Source organism: Desmodus rotundus, chromosome 3, assembly GCF_022682495.2.
Source record: "Desmodus rotundus isolate HL8 chromosome 3, HLdesRot8A.1, whole genome shotgun sequence".
NCBI lineage: Eukaryota > Metazoa > Chordata > Mammalia > Chiroptera > Phyllostomidae > Desmodus > Desmodus rotundus.
The window spans coordinates 136,193,188-136,217,831 of NC_071389.1; the positions used below are offsets into that span (position 1 = coordinate 136,193,188).

The 24,644-nt window shown below is 42.5% G+C and overlaps 1 protein-coding gene across 1 annotated transcript in view; it reads right to left on the reverse strand.

Moving 5' to 3' along the window:
• The window catches only part of TPH2 (tryptophan hydroxylase 2), a 95,099-nt gene that overhangs the window by 64,066 nt on the left and 6,389 nt on the right, over positions 1 to 24,644 (reverse strand). Inside the window, exon 5 of the mRNA XM_024576287.3 lies at positions 19,993 to 20,060. Within this exon, the coding sequence (XP_024432055.1) occupies positions 19,993 to 20,060 (68 nt within the window). The remainder of the gene's footprint in view (positions 1 to 19,992; positions 20,061 to 24,644) is intronic.

Here is a 24,644-nt window from a genome sequence, read left to right on the forward strand (position 1 = left end):
AGGATTCTGAAAAGTGTGCTTGTCCCTGCAGGGAGGAGGGAGTCAGAAGTACATAGACAAACCTAATTGGGGGCAGGTACACAGAGTTCTTTGTAAGTCCTGAGCTTGCTAGAAGAAAGTTGTTCAACAAGTACATTTCGACACTGAAATCCAGGGACATGCACCCCACTGAGGTTGAAATGCTGGAGCCTTTGTATAGCCAGATGAATAAGCAACAATGCTTGCCTTTCATTTAACTATTTGTTTGATCTTCTCCTCCAGCAGGTCCAACAGCAAGCTACTTTTCTTACACATACTTTTTAAAATTTTAAATTGGGGAGGATTGGAAAATATTTGATTATGGTGGTATGTCCTGGCTGCCTCCTGGAGTCCTTGCTGATAGAATTCCCAACAGGAGATGCAATTTTGCTGCTTGTGTTACCTTTAGAGCAACTCTAGCGTCGGGAAGCAATTCCCCTATTCAACGGAGGAAGATGTGACAGGCTCCAATTGATAATATATACATCACGATAATAAGACTGGCTGAAGCACAACATAGACTGTGTTCTGAAAACATCTGGATTTCCTCAGTGACAAGGACGGAACAGAACAGAAGGTAAACAGAATTGGTTAGCGGGACGTGTGAATCCGATAGAAATGGTTAGGAATGAACTCATTTTCTATTTTATTTTATTTCATGTTCCTAGGGGCAGGAGACGCCTTACTTATTCAAGAGCTGTTCATCTGCCTGCAGTAGACTTGCCCCTCTCATCTCTGCTTCATCTTTTCTCTCCTTACCCATGTTAGACATTTCTCTCTTGATTGACATTTCCACCTGGGGGTGGCAGCAGGGAAATAAGAAGAGGTGAATGTAAAAGCCATCTACTCTGCAACTCATTAGCAATTAGCAGCTCCTCTGAGGGTCTGGCTGGGGCCTTTGTAGAAAGATTACTGGGAAATGAAGGCAGGAGGTCTCTACCTTCGTTCCTTCCTGAATTATGAGGCCCGTGTGCGGCAGCTGCAGCCCTCAGTATGCGTTCCCTGATTCTGCACCGTTCCCAAGAAACTGTCTGTAATTCGTGCTCTTTCCTTCCCGTCCAAGAAAGCAGGTGAGAGTATACAACAGTGAGGCTGACATTATTCTAACCTTATTATAGAATAATCCTGATTTTGACCCACTTTAATTTTTAAAAAGAAATATTTATCATTCACAAAATTTCCTATTACTTGTTACCAAGCATTTGTTACACTTCTCACAACTGAGGTGGCTTGACAGTGTGACGAAATGTCAATCAGTCCTTAGGACTCTTACTGTGCCAGTCACCATAATGTCATCCAGTGCTGTGCTGGTTGGTACCACTGTCGTGAAATCGTAGTACCTGCAGCCCGGCATCTCTAGAGTAGAGCCAGGGATCAGTGAGTATTCAACAGGAAGATGGCTTATGTCCCTGAGACTGGAAAAAATGTGTATATATCTCGTGAATGGAGTGGATGGATTCCTTATAGTTACACCAGAGAGCAAATGCCATTTTTTCCTACCAATTTCTACGAGTCCATGAGAAAATTCTAAGGCTCCCACATCTGATAAAATTACATTTCATAATTCAGACCATAAAAGACACTCAATAAGTTTATAATAAAATACAGACATGTAATACCTAGAGGGGAAAAGTAAAATTTCTAAAATTATTATTCTACTAAATCGATTCCCCTGTTACAATACATGCTCCTTGAAGGCAGGGGTTTTACTTGCCTTGTTCATTTTCATCCCTCTGCCACCCAGAGCAGAGCCTGGAATACGTACCTGCTCAGCAAATAATATTTGTTGAATAAATAAATCAACCAATCAGGCCAAAACAAGCCACAAATTTGAAGATTGAACAAAATCGTATTTGTACATCAGACACTCTGATACGTATTCATCTTGCTTCATCTCTGCTTCATACATTTTGATTGCTACGGAGAAAGCAGTTCAAAGACTTTGAGATTTAATAAGTTTTCTGGTAGCTGCATTTACCCTTATGTATTACACAGTTTACAAATAAGGGGTTCTTTTTTCCGATTACCTCATCGCAGGCCTCCTAGGCATTGTCGCCCATCACACTCGTGCCAGAATTTTTACTAGGAAAGAAAGCAGCATACCTAATCCGAAGGGTCCTGAGAGCCAAACCTCGCCACACACAGACCTGTGTCCTACACGGGGCATCCTCATCGATGGACTTTCAAAGATATTTTCAAAGCCATAGGGCATGATGATTGAATGTTATTTTTCAAAAAGGAAACTTAGAAATCGCAACAGCGACTTAATAACCGAGTGTACCAAGGTTTCAAATTATTCAAGTTGTCGGACATCCAGTGGCTCAGTAAAGGCTCATTGTGGGAGGAGACTGGGCAGCGCGCGTCTGCTGAGCCACGCGAGCGAGCGGTCAGGGCACAGGCGTACTCGTTTTCAGCGGGTCCCCTAGGCCAGTCAGGTAAAGAGCATTTGTGATCACATATTTTATTTGCTTTGGCAAATGCGTTTTGCGCACATGAATTTTCCTAAATGAGTCTATGGGCCCTAAGGAACTTTCAGATGGTAGAAAGCAGAAATGCGAGTTTGTTTTGTTCCCATTGTTAATATTGGTGCTGCCTTTATAACAGGCATAATGAAAATAAACTACTGCGCCCAGGGAGCCTCAGGGAGAAAGAAGATTTAGCTCCTGGAAATTAATTGTTTTTATTCATCCTGTGCCTCGGGAGAGGGCTTCCCACCATTTTCTCACCTTGCAGAAAGCCCTCCTCACATTCAAGAGGAGTGATTTTCTTCTGCCAAAACTACCATGAAATTAAATACCAACGGCAACAACAGTGGGCCTAACATCCATTGAAATGTGCGTGCTCAACACTCACAAAGAAGTGGAACTCGAAGAAGGCAATCCAGAAAAGAGTTTGAACTCCATAGCAGTCAACAATCTCAGGCCACTGGGAAGAAGAGTCCCAGGTCTAGAGTCTCCTAGAGCCCACTTTCAAACCCATACGTCTTGCATCTTGACCAACAGGAACGGAATGTTAGCAACTACCGCGCTCCCACCTCTTTCAGGAGTGGATGAGGGAATGCAGTTACCCCACAGTTCACGGCCTAGTAATAGCATGCACCCACCCATTCGTCCATTTAACTGTAACAATAATAAAACAGCACACGACATGGATTATGTCACGCACTGCTCACTGTCTACAGTGATTAAATGACTGTTTGTATCCCTATTTTATGGTTGAGGAAACTGAAGCTTATAGACATAGTAATCTTCCCATTATCATTCAGCCAGTAAGTGGCAGACCAGGGACTCTGATTCAGGAAGGCTGCCTCCAGAGATCCCACTTTTCACCAACACATCTCACTTGTAGGTATTGAGTACCTAACATGTATCCTGCGTTGAGTTCGGTCTCTTTTCCCCCGTTTGAGACTGAGCGGAATAAGACAAGGGCACAACACGGAGAGGATCACAAGACGCATCATCTGTAAAGCACGTGGGCCAACGCCTAGTACTCGCGGCTCTCTTCCTCTGGGTGTACCGAAATGGGCAAGGCTTCATCATTTCCCTGCAGGGGCGGGAGTAGGTCTGGAGATGACAAAGAAGCGCTTTCATATAAATCCATTCACCTGGTGGACAGGATGTGTGGGAGTTATTTTAATCTTTCATGTTTGTGAAAATCATTTTACAGGAAAAAAGCTCATACCTCATTCCCTGAGAAGCACATTCGAATTTGGTGCGACTTTACCCGACCTTGTCAGTAACACGGGGCCTTACTGTGTCAATATTTCTCACAGCTGTGGGAGCCGCTCTATAATCAGACGACACCCTACAGAGGCATTCGTGCACATCTAAAAAACCCACCAAGCCCCAAAAATGAAAAGGAGAAACCTTTTCCAAATCAATTTTCCCTTTTGTTTTCCTTTGCAACTGACTCTCGGGCTCCCTTCCTTTCCACCATTGAGCTGAACTCCAGTAATGAGAAACATTTGGCATGAAAATGATTCTCCCATAAAGCCTGATGTCTTTGAAACACTCACAAGAACTGTGTGTTTCACATATACCGAGAATTCTGTACAGAGCAGAATAACTGTTTAAAACCCCAAGTCATTGAATTCCGTTGCTCCTGTTGGCAACTTGATTGATTCAACCTGTGCCAAACAGCAGTTGCTCTGCAGATTTTTTTTTAAAAAGAATAAAAGGGTGTGGCCTCTTGGGCAAAAAAAGATATTTAGATTCTACAAGAAAGGCACTCTTAAAACCCCTCATGTGACCTTCCTCAGAAACTATTCTAGTCATTTGGGAAATGACCCTAGTACCACAAATATTTGGTTTTGTTCTACTTTTCAATTTACCGCTCCATTTCAAAGAAATTAAACTATCAACAACTGGTGTTTACGCAGGAGTCACCACGTACCCGGACAGCCACACAGATCTCAGCTTCATTCGAAACCTGGGAAAGCAAATCAATGGAGGATAATGAAATGGGATAAAATTAGCTCAGTTGGAAAGAAGACATATTTGCCTGCTAAAGTGACTCTTCTCAAAAAGACAGAGAAGATAAAAAATTAAAGCTTGGTCCCACAACACAGCGAGCTCACAATTCATCAAGGTGACCATCTGCCAGTGAAACTGATGAGGAAAATGTCATTAAGAATAAAAATTCGCAACTGCCCAGGTAAGGTTTTTTTTTCCTGTTAAGGAAGCCTAACTTTTCCCTTTCAGTCTTTGTCTTCTATTTGTTTCGTTTCCAATTAAGATTCGCCTATCTAAAATAAGTAATGTAGCATTCACGACTCCTGTTAGTAATGCTTTTTTTTAAGCTGCATTCTGAAACCAAGCAGGCCCCATAAATCATACGTCTCCTCGTGTGAAATGAGAAATGCTAAGGTCAACAGAAATTTCTGGAAAGGTGGAGAGGTGGAGCCACCCCAGTTCTTTTCCTGCAAGCTGCAATAATTGCAAGTGCCTCCTGGGAAAAACTCAGCGATGGGAAGTAATCCTCCAGCTCAAACTAAAGCTATATCGTCACAGGTACCTGGAAGTAGGAAAATCCCAATACGCAGAGAGAAAAATTCTCAGATGTCCTATGTTAAATTACAGCAGGCTGGAGAGAGAGAGAGAGAGACAAGAATTGTTAACCAGTTCATAGCTGTGGGGCAGCTAACAAGACTGCTCATAGTCCTGAATGTTTGCGGGAGTTTTGCATGAACTTTCAGGTGTGTATTAGCCTACCACTAGATGCATGCATCCTGCTTATACATGAGCATTCAGGACTACGGCCTGCAACCAGTCAAAAGCAGTAAATGGTTCTGCACAACGGAATACTACGCAGCTGCAAAAAAGGAAATCTTACATTTTACAACAGAATGGATGGACTGGAGAGCATTATGCTAAGTGAAATAAGCCAGTCAGAGAAAGACAAGTACTATATGATCTCATTTACATGTGGAATGTAATGAACAAAATGAACTAACAAGCAAAGTAGACACAGACTCACAGATAGAGAGCAGGCTGACAGCTGTCAGGGAAGGGGGACTGGATGGGGGGTAGAGGGATTGAGAAAACAAGAGGAAAAATTCATGGACATGGACAAAAGTTTGGTGATTGCTGGGGGTGGTGTAAAGGAGGGTAGAGGGGGGGTAAATGGTGATGGAAGGAGACTTAACTTGGGGTGGTGAACACACAGTACAGTGTGCAGATGATGTGCTGTGGAATTCTGCACCTGAAACCTGTGTAATTTTGCTACGTAGTGTCACCCCAATAAATTCAATAAAAAAAATTTTTTTAAATGTAGTGTATGTTTTCTTTTTACAGACTATGCACCTATCCTAGAACTGCTCTGCTTCACATTTTCCCACCCCCCTTCTCTGTAGCCAATGCAAATTCTTTTAAAACAACTTACATCTTTCTTCCCCAAAACATAATGTGGGAAAGCGCCATCCACTCCAAGTCAGGGGCGTGTCGCCTGCTCCACAGTTCCCTGCTGCCGGTGCTTTAGACTTTATGCCCCAGCACCTGGTCCTTTTCTGGCTAGCAAATGGCTCAATAAACCCTTTCTTTCAGGAAAGCTTCCAACTGTGAAATTTTTCTAACACTGGGCGTCGGGAGGTAAGAGGCAGCGCAGCAAACAGCTCTACCCAATATCTGCCAAACACTTCGACTCAAGGGAGCCTACCGTTTTCTCTGATCATCCATCTCCTTCCAGTTCTTTGTGAACCTAGGGCTGACTCCTGCTGAGTCATCCAGCCAGAAAGAGGGAACAGAGAAGAGAGATGCTGGCTTAGGAGCCCAATACATTTATTCCAAGGCACATCCATTCCATAATCTGTGTCTATTCAACACCTTAAAATGCATGGCACTGAAGAGCACGGAATCTCAGTCCCAGAGGGCTTCATTTTGACAATATGTGGTACTTGGGGCTGTGGGGAAGCGGCAGGGAGGGAAAGTGGCAAAAAAAAAAAATGCCCTTCTCTGCTTTGATGCGGAGAGGAGGTTAGAGTCCCACCACCATTCTGTGTTGAATGATGGAATTCTCTCTCTAACGGAGCTAGTGGAATATTCACAAGCTCACCCCAATTGAATGTGCCTGCTGGGCTGGTGATTGCACTTTTCAAATACGCTAGTCTTCATTTGGGGCTGTTTTGTTTTAGAGTCTCTGTTTAGCTGTGTACCTACCCTCAGAGCAAATGAATCACAAAGGGTGCAATTTTGTAAATCAAAAAATCAAGAAATAAATAGGCTAGCAACTAGAAAAAGCCAGAGAAAGACAAATCTCTAGCAATTGTTTTTCAAGCCTCAGCCCAGCTGTGTTTATTCGCATCCATAATATATCCCACGAGGGTCAGGCTTCCAGCAGGAGAAGAACACAGGGCCTGAGAGAGGAGAGCGCAATGACTGCACAGGGCGAGGACGTGGGGCTGCCCGGCCAGGCCCAGGCAGACGTCCCAAGCACTCTGCAAGAGACAGCACACAGCCTTGGAGTCCACAGGGCTGCTCTAAGTTCTGGCTCCATAAAATCTTAAGTGTAGTAAGTGCATTTCAAACATGCTGAGAATTCTGTAAAGAGAATGAGTTTTTCAAAAATTCCAAGTCACTTAGTTGTGTCATTGTTATTTTCAACTTGTGTATGAAGACACCTACAGTGAGTGGAAGTGTTAGCCACCCATCCCCCTAAAAAAGATGTGACTTCTTGAGCTGAGGACACTTAGATTCTATCAGAGAGGTACTGGAAACCCCCGAAAGTGGCCTTATTCAGAAACTCTTCTGATTATCTGGGAAAGAAACCTAGGACTACAAATATTTGCTTTTGTTCTACTGTTCAGCTTATTGCTCAATTTCAGAGAAATTAAAGCATTAACAACTGCAGGTGACAGTCAGCTGTATCACCTTTAGTAAGTTTCTTAATGTCTCTGAACCTCAGTGTCCTCATCTTCAAAATCAGCACAATAATGCCACCTACCTCCCAGGCTCGTCGTGAGGTTAAATGAGAGAACAAAAGCAATGTGTTTAACACGGTGTCCAGCACACGGCCAGAATTTAACAAAAGGGAGATAAAACTACCCCAAAAAGCCAGCTAAGAGGTCCACTTACGGTGAATAGTGCTATTGCCAGCAGTCACTCAGGGATGCTTCTAACACGGCCCAACCCAGCCTGTGCCCTCTGACCAGAGCTGAGGCTCACTGACCTGGAAAGACCTTGCAGAGGGTCACTTTTTCAGAATGAAGAAGCAAGATGTGCGCATGAGTCACATGAAATTAAAAGGTGTACTCACACAAACACACATTTTTTGAAAAGCTCCTTTAACCCAGCCAACCATGGAGTCAAAAATTCCTTAATTCATTCTCTCCTCAAAGTCCTTTATTCATTTCAAATGAACTTAACAAATGATTATATGGAATGGAGGAACCATTAGCAACTTACTAACACGTGATAATAATATTCACATTATCACAGATGCAATACCAGCTTATAATGGACAGTATCTGGGCCCTGTAAACGTGTTCATCCTCAGTAATACAAGTAGATCACGTGCTGATGTTAAGAGGAGAGCCCTGAGACTTAGAGAGTGTCAATGCTCATGGCCACAGAGCTTGTAAATGGAGGAGTTCACACTCAATTCTGTCGAGCTCCAACGCCTATCCGTGCTACCCACGTGCTGCTACACTGTGCCACCTCTGCTTTCTGTGGGTGATGCACGAGCACCCACTGTGGTAGAGCAGTCAGGGTGGGTCTTAAAGAAAAAGTACGTTAAATGTATGTGTTAGCTGATATCCAAGACAGTCCCCAGTGAACCTCACCTTCTGGTGTCCATGCCCAGGTGTAGCCCCTCACACAGCACGTTACGGTTGGGCTATGAAACCAATCGAATTCACCAGGATCGGCGGTATGTCACTTCTGAGGTTAGGTGGATTCTGCCTTGTTCTCTTTGGATCACTTGATTTGGGGGAAGCCAGGTCATATTGTGAGGGCACTCAGGCAGCCCAGTAGAGAGGCCCACATTGCAAGAAACTGTGGCCTCCAGCCGACAGCCATGTAAGTGACATTGGAACCTGTCTTCCAGCTCCAGTCAAGCCCTCACACAACTGCTTCCCTGGTAAACACTTTGACTCCAGCCTCATGAGAAACCCTGACCCAGAACTAAGCTAAGCTGCTCCCTAATTCCTGACTCTGAGAAACTCTGTGAGATAATACATGTTTGCCGTTTTAAGCTACTCAGCCTGGGAGTAATTTGTTACACAGCAATAAATAACTAATACTGTGTAAAAATCAGATGGAATGCAGGGCTCAAAGAAAGTCTTGGTCAAGGTGGGTGGACAAGGGTGTTAAGCAAAAGGCATTTAAGATTCAGGGGTGACCAACCTTTTGGTGTCTCTGGGCCACACTGGAAGAAGAAGAGTTGTCTTGGGCCACACATTAAATATATTGCAACACGCAATCACAAAAAAATCTCATAATGTTTTCAGTAAATTTACGACTTTGTCTTGGGCTGCATTCACAGCCATCCTGGGCCGCATGCAGCCTACAGGCCACAGGTTGGACACCGCTGGTAGAGCGTCATGGTAGAGAAAAAGGAGAGCTCGGTTGAAGTGAGAAAACTAATGTTACAAGAAGATTCGCAAATACTTATATAGCACCTCCTAATAGTTGTTCTAACTGTTGGTAGCATAGTAGCTCATTTAATTCTTATAATAACCCAATAAAGCAGAAGTAGAGTTATCCCTATTTTACAGGTAAGAGGAAACTGAAGCGTGAGGACAAATAACTTGCAGGTGTCCCTCAGCTGCTGAGTGGCCAAGCTGGAATTCCCCCCAGGCAGTCCAGCCCTAACTTCCTGACCCCTGCACCATTCCACACACTGCCTCTCAGACTGAAAGAGAAACTGGAGAAAGTAACAGAGGCCCTACAAGCGGGGTGGGGTCTGACTAAACCCCAGGCTTTTGGCCTAGAGTCATTGATTATTGTTTTGATAAAGCTAATAGTAACGCACTTTGTATAGCAACGCTCCATTGATTTCATCTAATCCTTACAATACTCCCTGGAGAGAGGCAGTGCGATGCTATTATCTTTCATCTTACCGAGGAGAAAACTGAGGCTGAGAGATGTCAAGGAACCACTTGGATCCCTCAATTTGAAATCAAGTGAGTTTCCTTGGCCAGTTAGGAAGTTTTCCCACTGTGACTGAAGAAAATTATGACATGTTGAAACTCCCTTGTTTACCTTACCACTGACATTTGCTTTTACTTATTTGCATTTCAGATTCCATGGACTAAAAAAATAAATAAGCAGAGCAAAAAGGAAGCAGCCCCGTGAGAAGAACAGGAGGTTCATGTACACCTTAATTTCAACCAGGAGAAAGTGCATTCATAGCAAATCACAGAAATATTCAAAATCAATTTACATAAACAAGAGTGGCATATTAAAGTCAGAGCTTGGGGCCTCTTTTCAAGAGAGTAAGACGGATTGAAATAACTACCACTACGCCCACACAAATATAATTAAATTAAATATGCATGCATATTGTTGAGGAGTGATCATTATAATGGCCCCCAAAGAAAAATCTGTTTATTTCTAGTCAATTAAAAACATATATTACTAATTTTTCCCCAAAAAATATAGCAACTGTGAAAGCCACAGAAGTGCAGGAAAGCTAAGGCCAAGGTTGAAATATGAAGGTGCCAATGACAGAAAACTGGAGAACATCACACAAACCTTACAGCCACAGCATCACACTTCCACTAATAATCAACTGCAGGTCTATTCGCACTTCACATTCTCCAATCACGGGGCACGTCTTTGTTTGTTTATACTAGAATTTCTTTCATTCAGGTGGGGAAGGACAGGCTGTGATCCGCATCCCTCACCTGTGGTGTTGAAACAGTGTCCAGGCTATCCAGAGCCTTCATTCTCAGGCCTTCTATAGAGAGTGATATTTGCACTGAGGAACGCTTCCTCTGCTGTCATTGGTGAGGCCATTAGGTCTTCCTGACACTCACGGCCGCAGAGCTCAGGCATGTCTGCAGGCAGCGGTGAGCTCAGGGTAATCAGTCATGTTTCTCACCAGTGTCATCAATCAGAAACTCACCTGAGTGGCACCTATCAACCATTCTCAGTATGCTGACACAGCCCTCATTCCCTCTCCTCTTTCAGGTTCATGGTTACACAGACTTTGAGCCTGCTGTTTTCTCATCATAGAGTGGAATAGTTTCATTTTCTCTGCGTGTGTTGATTCTTCCCCCCTGCCTTATCCCTTAAGACTATCACAGTGTTCATTACAAATTCCCCAGAGGGCTTCCTGGACATGGTTTCAATAGATATTATTCTGTATTTCATATATTTTCCTTCTCTTTCCCTTTAGACACCTCAGATTACATCCTGCCAATACCAACAGTAACCCCAAAACATCTCTACTCCATCTTTGTCTATATTTCTGACCACATATTTGACTTCTTTTCAGTGTCCTGAACACCTTAATGAAATATTAACAGGGATTAAATTGGTCTTCTTGTGTCGGAATGGTCTCTAACTTTACCACCAAATGACCTTTGCAGGGACCTCACAGGCCAGATTTTTCAGGACCACCCTGATTTCAAATAATCTGCACTTACACCAGTGAGTCAAGCTCTGGCTTGGAAATCAGACCCTAGCACACTGCCAGAAATGACTCAAATGGGCTTATTTTAAGTAATTATTGTGTTGACATCATTTTCCTTTGCTCACTCAGAAAGTCATTGGCACTAGAAAAAGAGCTTTTTCAATGAGAAACTGTAGTTTTTTGTTTTTTTTTTTTTAATAAAAGCTACCCTTACTGACTGCATGGCAAACTGGAGAAGATGACCCAGGCCCTCTTGGGACTTGTTAGGACCTGTGACCCACCCCCCAGCAGCAGGACACCCCCCTCAGCTTGTGAATACACATGTATTTTTACACACAAAAATGGCTACCCCTCATCGATCCTCAAACTCATACCTACAGAAGCCACAGATGATGGCATGAAGGACATTAAGAAATGACCCTTTTCTCTCACATTCTACGAGTCTCCACTTCATGTTTTCCAGATGTAAGCACTCCTGGTAGGCACCTTCCTCACTCTGTCCACTGACAAGAAGCACCCGAGGCAACTGTCAACCTATTACCACAAGTATTTTGGCAACTGCCCCCCACACACACACACAAATGGGAATATGATTACTTTCTTTGAAATCTCTCCACAAAGAGATGTATTTTAGGAGCTTCCAGCCAAGATGGAGATGTAGGTAGATACGTTTCGTTTCCTCACACAACCAAAAGAGGGATAACAACCAAATTAAAAACAAAAAACAACTAGAACTGCCAGAAAATTGAACTGTATGGAACTCCAACAACCAAGGAATCAAAGAAGAAACATACATCAAGACTGGTAGGAGAGGTGGAGACAGGAAGCCAGGATGGCGAAGAAGCCAGGGTGGCAAGGACACAGGACGAGGAGGCAGCTGACAGATGAGGCAGTCCCCACATTCACATGCAGATAAGCTGGGAGGAACAACTGGGGAGTGAGACAAACCAGGCAACCCAGTGTTCCAGAGTGGGGAAATAAAATGCTGTATGTGGGGGAGGGGTCAGAGAGGGAACAATACCACTTGCTCGGCTCTCACCCCACACTCAGCACTTCCCTCACTTCCCACAAGCTGATTGTGCCTTTTCAGGTGCTGATTCCCAGATGGGTGGGCTTGTGTATGTTCTAGGATCCCATGGACTCTCCAAAGGACTCTCCTCTGAGACTGGGAGTTTCTCCCGCTGTTGCAAACCCCACAGGTTTTTACAGCCAGAGGTTTTGAGGCTTTATTTCCTCATGCTGTAACTGTGGGTTGCATGGTCTTTCTTGCTCCCCAGTTGTTCCTCCTGGCTTATCCACTCACGAATGGGGGAAATCCCATCCACCAGCCACCACTTTGCCCGCCGGGTCCGTTGCCTTGCCGTGCATCCTCTCCACACCAGCTTTCCATCTCCACCCCTCCTACCAGTCTGGATGAATGTTTGTTCTTTAACTCCTTGGTTGTTGGACTTCCATAAAGTTTGATTTTTTGGCAATTCTGGGTCTTTTGCTTTTTGTTTTTATATTGGTCATTATCCTTCTTTTGATTGTGCAAGGAAGCCAAGTGTTTCTACCTATGCCTCCATCTTGGCCAGAACTCTACCGCAAGAGGAAAGGAGTTATCTACAAAGGAGTTCCCATAACACTATCAGCTGATTTCTCAAAAGAAACCTTGCAGTCAAGAAGGGGCTGGAAAGAAGTATTCAAAGTCATGAAAGGCAAGGACCTACATCCAAGATTACTGTATCCGGCAAAGCTATCATTTAGAATGTGAGGGCAGATAAAATGCTTCCCAGATAAGGTAAACTAAAGGAGTTCATCATCACCAAGCCCTTACTATATGAAATGTTAAAGGAACTTATCTGAGAAAAAGAAGATGATCAAAACTATGAACAGTAAAATTATAACAAACTTACAGCTATCAGCACCTGAACCTAAAATACAAAAAGAAAAACAAAAGCAAACTAAGCAAACAACTAGAACAGGAACAAAATCACAGAAATGGAGATCACATGGAGGGTTATCAGTGGGGAGGGGGAGGGGAGAGCATGGGGGAAAAGGTACTGGGAATAAGAAGCATAATTTGTAAGCACAAAATAGACTGAGAGAGGTTAAGGATACTATAGGAAATGGAGAAGCCAAAGAACTTATATGTACAACCCATAGACATGAACTATGGGTGGGGGGAACGCTGGAGGGTAGGAGGGTAAAGGGTAGAGGGAGATAAAGGGGAGGAAAAAATGGGACATGTGTAATAGCATTATCAATAAAATTTCCTTTAAAATTCTCTCCATGAAGAAGGATGTTGTTCAGACAAAAAGTATCAGTATATACAATAGTCTTTAAGTGGGAAACTGAAGGAGTTTTATTCCAAGCATTACTTCCAGGGACATTTGAACTATAGTATTTGTTAGATGGCAGCAAAGAGAAAGTTATAAAACTGTCTTTGCAGAGGACATGATACTGTACATAGAGAACACCAAAGATTCCACCAAGAAACTACTAGAACTGGTAAATGAATTCAGCAAAGTAGCAGGATACAAAATTAATATCCAAAAACCAGTTGCATTTTTATATGCCTGTAACAAACTAACAGAAAGGGAAATTATAAAAACAATCCCATTCACAATTGCTACAAAAAGAATAAAATATCTATAAATAAACCTAACCAAGGATGTAAAAGACCTACACTCAGAAAATTGTAAGACACTGAAGAAGATACAAATAAGTGGAAGTAGGCACCATGTTCATGGATAGGAAGAATTAACATAATTAAAATGTCCATCCTACCCAAAGCAATCTATAGATTCAACACAATTCCTTTCAAGACTCTGATGACATAATTCACAGAACAAGAACAAATATTTCAAAAATGTATATGGAACCACAAAAGGCCACACATAGCAACAGCAATCCTGAGAAAAAAGAACAACGTTGGAGGAATCACGCTACCTAATATCAAACTGTACTATAAGACCATGGTAATCAAAACAGCATGGTACTGGCATAAAACCAGACACATAGATCAATGGAACAGAATTTAGACCCCAGAAATAAACTGACACCTTTACAGTCAATTAATAATTGACAGAAGAAGCAAGCACATACAATGGGCTAAAGATAGTCTATTTAATAAAAGGTGTTGGGAAAGTTGAACCTGTTGAATTTGTTTTACCTTCATTCTTTGACCTTTTTCTTTTATTTGCATTTATTGCTATGTTTTTCTTTACTCTATGGCATGATTCATTGTTTTGTTTTTTTAATTTTATTATTTAGGACTCTTTGGGTGTTTTTTCTTGCATTTGTTTCTTTTTTCTTTTTTTATCCTTCATTTTTCCATGTCATGATTCATTATAAGTAATAAATAAAAGTTATTGTTTATATTTTAAAACTGTGCCATTCCTGAGCATGACATAAGTTCACCAGGCTGTGCAAGTATCACCACCACTAACTAGCTGCAGGATGCTCCCATCACCCCAAAGGGAGACCCTGGACCAGAAGTGCTCACTCCCCACTCCTCCTGACCCTGGCAACACTTCACCTACTTCCTGTCTCTGCCCCTTTTCCTATTCTGGAAGTTTCCTATCAATAGAATCTTATAATAGGTGCTTTTTTGTGTCCACTAGCATATTTTGCTTGTTTTTATCTGAAATAGCATTTTGATTATTTCAAAGGGAAATTCCAGATGGATTAGAGCTAATAAATAAATAAATAAATAAATACCCTTTTAGCATGTTCATAATTTTAGGGTACAGACCACTGTGTGAAGTGTGATTCCAGGGCCAGAGCCAGTCGGCATTATTCCAAAAATGTCAAGAGGAGAGAAGACTCCCAAGCTCATTTTACCAGGCCAGCATTATCCTAAATCTAAAACCAGATAAAGACACTGCGAAGAAAGAAAATTATACGCCAATATCCCCAATGAACATAGATGCAAAATTCCTCAACCAACCAAATCTAGCAATACATTGAAAAGGTCATAGAGCATGATCAGTGGGATTTATTCCTGGGATGCAGGGTTAGCACAGTATCTGCAACACCACATAAACAAATGAATGATAAAAATCATATGATCTTATCAAATGATGCAGAAAGAGCATTTGATGAAATTTAGCACACACTTATGATAAAAACTCTCACCAAAGTGGGAATAGAGGGAACATCCATCAACATATTAAAGTCCACATATGACAAACACACAGCCAACATCATACTCAATGGGGAAAAACTAAAAGCATTTTCCTCAAGATCAGGAACGAGACAGAGTGTTTGCTTTCACTATATATTCAAGGTAGTACTGGTAGTCCTAGCCACAGCAATCAGACAAGAAGAGTTAATAAAATACACCCAAATTGGAAAGGAACAAGTAAAACTGTTGTTAATTGCACATGACATGATACTGTACATAGACAAACCTAAATATCCCACCTAGAAACTAGTAACACTGCTAAGAGAATTCAACAAAGTAGCAGGATACAAAATTAATATCCAAAAATCAGTTGCATTTTTACACACCTATAATGAACTATCAGAAAGGGAAACTGAGAAAACCATCCCATTTACAACTGAATCAAAAAAGTAAAAATAAAATACCTAGGAATATAGTTAACTAAGGATGTAAAATACCAGTACTTGGACAATTATGAGACACTGAAGAAAATACAAGTAAGTGGAAGTATATATCATGTCTAGGGATAGGAAGAATTAACATCATTGAAATGTCCATACTACCCAAAGCAATCTATAGATTCAACAGAATTCCTATTGGATTCCAATGATGTATTTCATAGAACTAGAACAAATATTTCAAAAATGTATATGGAACCACAAAAGGGCCCACATAGCAACAGCAATCCTGAGAAAGGAGAACAGAGTTGGAGGAATCACGCTACCTAATATCAAACCATACTATAAGGCCATAGTAATCAAAACAGCATGGTACTGGCATAAAAACAGACACATAGATCAAGAGAACAGAAAAGAGAGCCCAGAAATAAACCCACAACTTTATAGTTAATAAATATTTGGCAAAGGAAGGGAGCACAATAGTTTATTCAATAAATGATGCTGGGGAAATTGGACAGATAGATAAGTGCAGAAAAATGTACCTAAACCACATTCTTATACCACACACAGGAATACACTCAAATGGATCAAGGACTTAAACTTTAGACCTGAAACCATAAAATCCTAGAAGAAAACATAGGCAGTAAAATCTCGGACTTTGCTCCTAGCAATATTTTATCTGCTATATCACCTCAGGCAAGGGAAACAAAAGAAAAAATAAAAAAGTGGAACTACATGAAACTTAAAGGTTTTTGCACAGCAAAGAAAACCATCAACAAAATAAAAAGACAACCCACAGAATGGGAGAACATATTCACTGATACATCTGATACAAGATTAATACCCAAAATTTATAAAGAACTTATAAAACTCAACAGACACACACACACACACACACACACAAATCCAGTTTAAAAATAGGCAAAGGATGTAAATAGATACTTCTCCAAAGAGAACATTCAGATGGTCAATAGACATATGAAAAGATGCTCAATGTCACTAATCATCAAAGAAATGCAAATTAAAACCACAATGAGATATCACCTCACACTGATCAGAATAGGAATCATCAATAAATCAACAAATAACAAGTGCTAGAAAGGGAACCTTTTTGTACCTTTGGTGGGAATGCAGGCTTGTCCAGCCACTGTGGAAAGCAGTATGGAGATATCCCAAAAAATTAAAAATAGTTCTGCCTTTTGACCCAATGATCGCACTTCTGGGAATATATCCAAAGGAACCTAAAACACTAATTCAAAAGAACATAAGCACCCTTATGTTCATTACATCATTATTACAGTCACCAAGATATGGAAGCAGCCCAAGTGTCCATCAGTACATGAGTGGATAAAACAACTATGGGACACTTACACAATGGAAGAGAACTTGGCCTTAGAACAGTTTACCCTTTGCAACAGCATGGATGGACCTGGAGAACATTATGCTAAGTGAAATAAGCCACACAGAGAAAGACAAATACCATTTGATTTCACTCATATGTGGAATCCAATGAACAAACTGAACTAACAAGAAAAATGTGGGCAGACTCATAGATGGAGAGCAGATGACAGCTAGTCGGGGGATGTTAGATGGTGGAGGGACTGAGCAAAAGGAAAAAGGACTCATGGACATGGACAACAGTGTGGGGATTGCTAGGAGGGGTTATAAGGGGACTAAAAGGTAATGGAAAATATACAATAAAAAATTTTAATAAAATAAAATATATTTTTAAAAAGGTGAAAGATTTATATGATCTGAAAAGAAACCAGAGTAAAAAAAAATTTTTTTTTTAAATACAGCTAAAGAATTAAACATAGGTCAGCTGGAAACTGAAGACAGTCTGTGGAAAAGGAAAAGGGGAGAGGATGTAATAATGACTGACAGTTATGATCACCAATCATGTGCCAGGCACTATGAAGCACAGCCATGCATTCTCTTTTGCAATCCTTACTATAACCCCGTGAGATGGGTCCCATTGTTAGACATACTTCCCAGATGAAAAAGTGGGGACTCCGTGATGCTGATCACCCATGTAGGAAACAGTGGAGTCAGCCCCAAACCCCAGATTGTCTGGCTCCCGTGTCTCAGTTTTTATTCACTTTGGTAATAGTCAGCTGGACTCAGCACTGGCCAGGAGAGAGGGTTATAGGGCCTTGTATCCCAAACTGTCTTAGCTGCTTTGACTGTATAACCACTGAATAACCTTGAGGTTATAATCTGGCCTCTCTGGTATCATAACAGGGAGACTGTAAGTTGCATGAGCGTAGCTTCTCCCTGTAAAATGAAGAATTGCCGGTGTCCTGTCTACCTCAGCCACCTGCTCTCTTAGGGAGGGCCAGGCCCTCAAGCCTGCTCCCCCGACACCGCCCTCCCCCCAGCTCTGTAAACTGGGGCCAGACCCTGGAACGCTGCAGCTGCATCCAACCCTCCTTTGTGTAAAATCTCCACCATTTCCAACCTCCAACTTTTACTTTTGTTTCCCACAGATACCACACCTCCATGTCCCTCTTTAGCTATGGGAAAATGGCAAATGCAAACTTGTTAATACTTTGAGAGCTTTCCCCTCTATATCAACTGTGTGCTCTTTTCCTCCCCTCTCTATAGAAGCATGTTTTCCTTAAAGCAAAAAGACTCCCCATATCAATTCTTCTTAAAACTGGTTAACTCATTTATACTAATTCTATTAGTGTCATCAATATCAGCTTGCCTTTGTCTAGTTTCTGCGCTCTGTTGGAAACAGAGCTAGTTCCTTGATCGCTACTCTAACAAAATTCTTTATATACCACACACATACATGTATATATTGCTCATGTATAATACATTAAATATAGCATCTACATATAAAATACATTTTTATCTACCTTATCTAAAGGAAAAGGCTCTGCCAAGCACAGGTACCCACAGGTCCCAAAGGCACATCCCACCCACACCCCTTCTAAGGAGCCATCGGTACAGGCATGGCCCGATTCCACAGGGAGGGGCTGTGAACCAAGGGGAGCTAATCTGAACATTCACAACCACTTGCCAGGGCCTGATGTGAAAAAGTGAGCCCGGGCCATCAGAGTGCTACCTTCACAATTTGACTGGGAAACACTCAAAGGTGGGGTTAGAAACGGTGGTGCCGAGGGTCAAAGGGGGCATGAGGTTGGGCTTGGGCCAGCACAAGCCACACGCACGCTGACATTGTGAGGGGTAGAAAGTTACAGTAGTCTCAAAAGAGTCAAGAAGTTGTGTGCAGCTGAGAATATGAGAATGGAATAGACACATGCAGAAAAGCATGTGCCAAGTAGTCCTAGTTTTCAGGATTAAAACCAGTAGAGAAAGAATGAAGGATGGGTGGGGCTTAGGAGAAGGAAAGGAAGATAACCAAAGCATCAAGGGTAATTACAAGTGGCCCCATCGGAGGTATGATAGGAAACCCTCTCATTTTGCTTTAAGCACCTGTATGTCATATTTGGAAGGAAGGAAGGGAGGGAGGGGAGGGGGGGGGAGGGGAGGGAGGAAAACACTGAGGAAAACACCAAAGACAAATTTGCTCCTCAGGACAGTCAAGTTTCTCACCTAAAATCCACTAGAATAAGAAAGAAGCTTTCCTACCAGTCATGGATTTATATTTTCTTCTGACGACAAGATTTATATGGCTGGTCACATACCAGACAAAGTAAAGGTAGCACCGTGATGGTCTATAAGTTCTATTAGTGGAAGCAGAATAAACCGAGGCCTTACGCTCACACCGTTTTTTAGACGTGGCTGCAGTGGACACACTGCATCGTTGCCGGTCGCAAACATCCTGTCACTGCCGCTCAGCACCGCGCACAACGCACAGTCCTCACCCCAGTCCGGAGGTCCTCCGATTTCATACCAACCCTAATTCAGGACTGGTGTGAGGCTCTTCCATAAATGTTCCAGATTTTAGGAAGCTTTGCTTCTCACATAAAGCAAACACATTTCTTTTCATTAAGGCTGCTTACTGAGCCCTTTTGCCCTTCTTGCTGAATTCTCTCCTTCCATTGGGGAAGCTAGACACTGAAGGAGATTACTGAAAAGTCAAATCAAAAGTAAAATTAAAGTACATTTTCTGGGCCCTGCAGCGCGTACAGAAACGGCTCCTTGCCCTGGCGGAGCTGCGGACACAGTGGTGAGAACGCGGCACTGGGCATGGCCCGCAGGTCTCGTTCTTCTACAATTGTTCCTGGTGTCGAACAGCACTGTGGGCTGCAGAGTCGGGGAGCGTTTGCAATGGTTCGGGTCTGCCTTCAGCAGAGTGCGAGTGAAGGGAAGACAGGTGTGTTAAACACAGCATGTGTTTTTTCTAACTAGCCAGCGACAATTTGTAGAAACAGTTATACAAGTACTTACTATTTATAACTCATGGCCACATCCACAAAATACTTTCTTCTCTGTCGATAGACATTGTCCTTAAATCCCTTAAACAGAAAAGAGATTAAGTGATTTAACAGAGTGCCAAAAAATTACTGCAGAAGGCCTAAAAGAAACCACAGCGGCGGGGTGTATTCGATTCAAGTGTAAATTTTTATCCCCGTGCGACCACCTTGATGACGCAGGCCGAAGCGAGTGTGCTGGCAGCAAAACCTCATTACACTGCGCCTGCGCTAATTTGGGGGGTGCGGGAGGTCAGGCTACAGTTGCCCTTCCCGCTATGTAGGCAGAAGGGCCTAGTTAAGTAGATACAGTGAACGACATCAGCTGGTTTTCATTTACATGTAAGATCTTCAACACAAGTTAATATTATCCTTTTCATTAAAACAGGTCCCTTTCACCTGGTTATTTGGTAAGTTAACCTAAATTTAATTGCCTTGTGTAAATGATCAATAAATGGGCATTTATTAAAGACTCCATCATTCACAGTAATTATCAAATCCCCAAATTAGTATAACTTAAAGAGGTTTCACCGTATTTTATGAATATAGGCCCGCAATGCAAAATCAATTATAAGGGACTCATGCACAGGATAGGAGGTTAGTTCCATTCTGCTCTGGGTTCCTATGACTCCGGGGAGCCTTAGCAACTTCAGGATTTCTATCCATCATCATAACACTTGGGAAATTAAATATCCTGTGTGCCATTCTTCACTCATGTGGAATCCTTCTGAGAAAACTTGTTGGTTTACTCAAGAATCTCCTCTTGTCAACAGGCTTTCCGTTTTCTTTCTCTTCAGGTACTTTCAGACAATCAGTTCTCTCCAGGGTTGTGTCTTCAAACTGCTGGAAGCCCAGAGGGAGTTGTTTCAACTTAACTTCCTACTGCTGCAGCCCCGAAAGACAACAAGGAAGCGGTGGCCACTCTGAGAAGGGGGGCCAGACAAGAAGACCGCCGCTGGGGACAGGGGCTCTGAGAGGAGAGCCAGCACAGACCCCCACAGGCCAGCCCACCTCTGCTGCCCCTCAGATACTTCTGCAAGGTGGGCTGTCCCGCAGGAACTCAAACTCATAGAATATCGTTCCACTCTGTTTCCCGGCTGAAGGAGAAGTGGCCTTCCGGCCAGAAGTCTTCACAGGAATGTCTGCTGGGTGGAAATGAAGAGCTACCATTGCCAGCAGCCTTTCTCTCAGGAGGGACAAGAGATTTACTAACAGAGAGAGACAGAGTACTCTCAGATCACCCAAACACCCTGCGGAAATGAAGTTTCCTGCCCTAGCAGCTTGCATGTTCCTCCTTTTGCTAGGAACTGGGAGTTTTTAAACTGAGGCTCATAGGCAGGCTTGCACATGAACCTTATGAGTATTACAATGTGTATATACAAAATTTTGTGACCATAGTTACCACATTCACAAGTGGGTCTGTGACCAATAGGGGATTTGTGATGCAGAGGGTATGTCTGATCCAGCTACAGAGGACAAGTTTCAATATTCACTGGTACCGAGCAACCTAGGATGGTTAAACTGAAGACATCCAAGCACCTCTGTTGCTCCAGAAGAAAGCAGGCCGTGACAAAAGGAAAAGAGTCATGTGAAAAGCACAGCATCTGTTCCCCAGTTCCTGCCAAACCGGACACCATGGTAACAGCATCATAATCTGCTGGGCTTCCTGAAGAATCTCAATTGTCTCCTCAGCAAACACCTGCACCTTTTCCAGGCATGCGAGAGAGTGATTTACTCATCATGCCTCATTAGCCTAGTGTGGCGGTGATTACACAAACATTGTGGGCAATCCAGAGCTTCCAGGACTGAACTGTGGACTGGCAAAATAAAACAGGGATTCTGGCTGCATGAGCAATCACAGGCACGCATTCCATTTGCTCTGGACTGAAGCCAGGGTAAGGTTACCAGATAAAATACCAAACACTTGTGCAATATTTGGGGCATACTTCTAAGATAAAATTATTATTTGTTGTTTACCTGAAATTAAAATTTAACTTGAGCATTCTATATATTTATTTGCTAAATCTGGCAACCCTAGCACTCAGAAGTAGCTGCTGGACACACGCCTTTCCTCTCTCAGTTTAAATCAAGGGAAACCGAAGACCAGGCCAGCACCCTGGAGTACTCAGCTAAATATACACTGACGCTCAAGCAGCTGTCCCAAACAAGTCCCCCTAGTGGAGTTTTAGTCACCTGGGAGCTTTAAATGCTACTCCAAACCTAGCTACACTCTCAGTCATTCTGATTCAAGCACTCTGAAATGACACCCTGGCATCGTGTGTCGTTTAATTTCCCACAGATCATTCAAATGGAAAGCGAGGCTGAGCATCACTGAGCTAGCACAGTAGTTCTCAAAAATTAGCGCTCATTAACAAATACCTTTTGGGTGAACCTTGAACCAGGCTTTGAAAGACCCTCCCAGTCTAGATCCTTGCTACTCAATACGTGGTCTCCAGAACGCTGCCGTAGCCTCAAATGGGAGCTCGCCACAGACGGTAGGCAGCTCCCTAGAACCTCAGGACCCCATCTGCAGTTTAAGAAGACATGCCAGGTGATTTGTTTTTCCATTCAAGTTTGAGAGGCACTGACCCGGATAGATATTTAACCCTTCTAAGGACGCCAGCAGCCTGACTCACATTCCAAGCCCCTTCCTTCTGAGCCGCCCCAGCACTTGGGGACCGGGCCTCTCACAATAACCCTTCTCGGGCCTGGGATTATTCTGAAGCACAAAAAGGCCTGAGACAACATTTCTGTCTTCATCAAATAATGACATAAAAACCATCAACTTGCCAATATCAAATTTTGCATAATGAACATTTGCTGTGCTTATAAAAGAAATATGTGTGGTAAAAATAAATGAGTGAGGTAGGAGATTGCTAAGTACTTGCAATTATTTAAAGTGGCTGCAAAGAAAATAAGAAAAGGTATCGCAAGGTGAGTGTGATTAGGAATAATGGAAAAAATTAAGCCTAGGACGATGTGCACTCGGTATTGAAATCATTTTTTTCACAGCAAGGTCAGTGGTCCCTGTGGTTGTTCCATGAAAAGGACTGACCCCCTTTCTCCAGGTAAGTAATTTTCAAGCTAAACTAAGGGGAGCTCTTGGAAATAGGTTAGCAAGAAACCCTTCAGTCTCCAGGCATTGATCTGGATGATTTAATACAGCATTTCCATTCCCGGAATTAAGTATTTACCCTTGCCAAAATGCTTTCCACTCCCTTTATGACCTAGGCTTTGTAAATGCCCCTTTGAGGTCATTAAGAATTTTATTTCCACTTTTTGCATAAGGAATTTGAGGCGCAGAGGGAGAAGGACTTGGCCAAGGTCATCCTGCAAGTTAACAACTGGCATCTGGGCAGTCCTCTTACTGCTAACCTCTCGCACCCAACTTGGGTTCATTCTGGCCCCTTTGAAGGTGGGGGAGGGGAAGATGACAAGGGATGACTCCTAAAGGCTCTTTTGAGTGTTTTTCTAATGTTCAGGAGTCTTACATGGAAATTACTGTGAATTTTTCTGAAATTTTAGGCTATGATGGCAAATATAACACACCGTGTCTTTGAGCAAATTCAGGTTTTTGAAAATAATGTAATTGAATTAGATGTTTAGGTGTGTTTGACCATTTGTATATGAATTACATGTTATGATTAGTTTGAATGGATATGTTTTGCCAAATGACTGGTTTGACTGAAAATGTTCCTCTTGTTGAAGTTGTCACAGTTGTCTTTAAAGTACAGCTCTCAAACTCAAGAGTGGGCTTGTTAACACGAGCTCCTGGCGGCTGCTCACACAGCCGGTCTCGGGAACACACTCAAGAGAACCGCTGCACGAAGCCCTGCTATCCTACTTCCAGATTGCCCCCATTTAAATAAAACGAATATCTATAAGCCATTACCCTCAGACCATAAACACTCCTGTAAGCATGACTGATTTGCTTGGGTTTCGCCTGTTTATAGACAAGGGGCACACGGCGGGGCGGGGGGGAATGCTCGTAACCGAATGAGGACATTGCTTATTTCTCCCAGACTATTAACTGTACTTCATTCTGACCATAAAGAAGTTCCAGGTCTCTTGTGTTAAATAAAAACTAATGTGAAGGGGGAGGGAGGGAATCATGGGAAATGCTTACCTACATATCATATTTCTTTCAAGGTGGTCATTTTTATTGAAGCAGGGGAGAGATGGTGGTAAATAGATTCCAGGTAGATGTGGGAAGAGATGCCTCTTCCGTCACGGCCTTGTTCTAAAACCCTCTGCCTTTCCATTGAGACTAACGTCCACTATATTACTCTACTCCTAACTACCTCCAGTCAAGGTAAATAGCAAGGAGAATTTTATTCTCTCACTGAGCCCCATAATGCCAATTCCTCCTTAGTTCCCCAAAAGAGTGATCAATTTCAGTTCATCGGTTTTCCAGGGGTCACCATCTGCAAGTATATTTCAGGCTGTCTAATTCTGCGGAAGTATTCTCCAAGGTTTAAAATCTCCGCCTCTATCCAACCCTTTAAAAAATGAATGCTTTGTGGAAATGCCATCTTTCTAACCTGTTTCCAGCCAACGCGTATTTACAAGGAAGCTTTACCATTTAAAAGTCTGCTCTCAGTTACAGGGAATAAATAATAAATTGCTCTA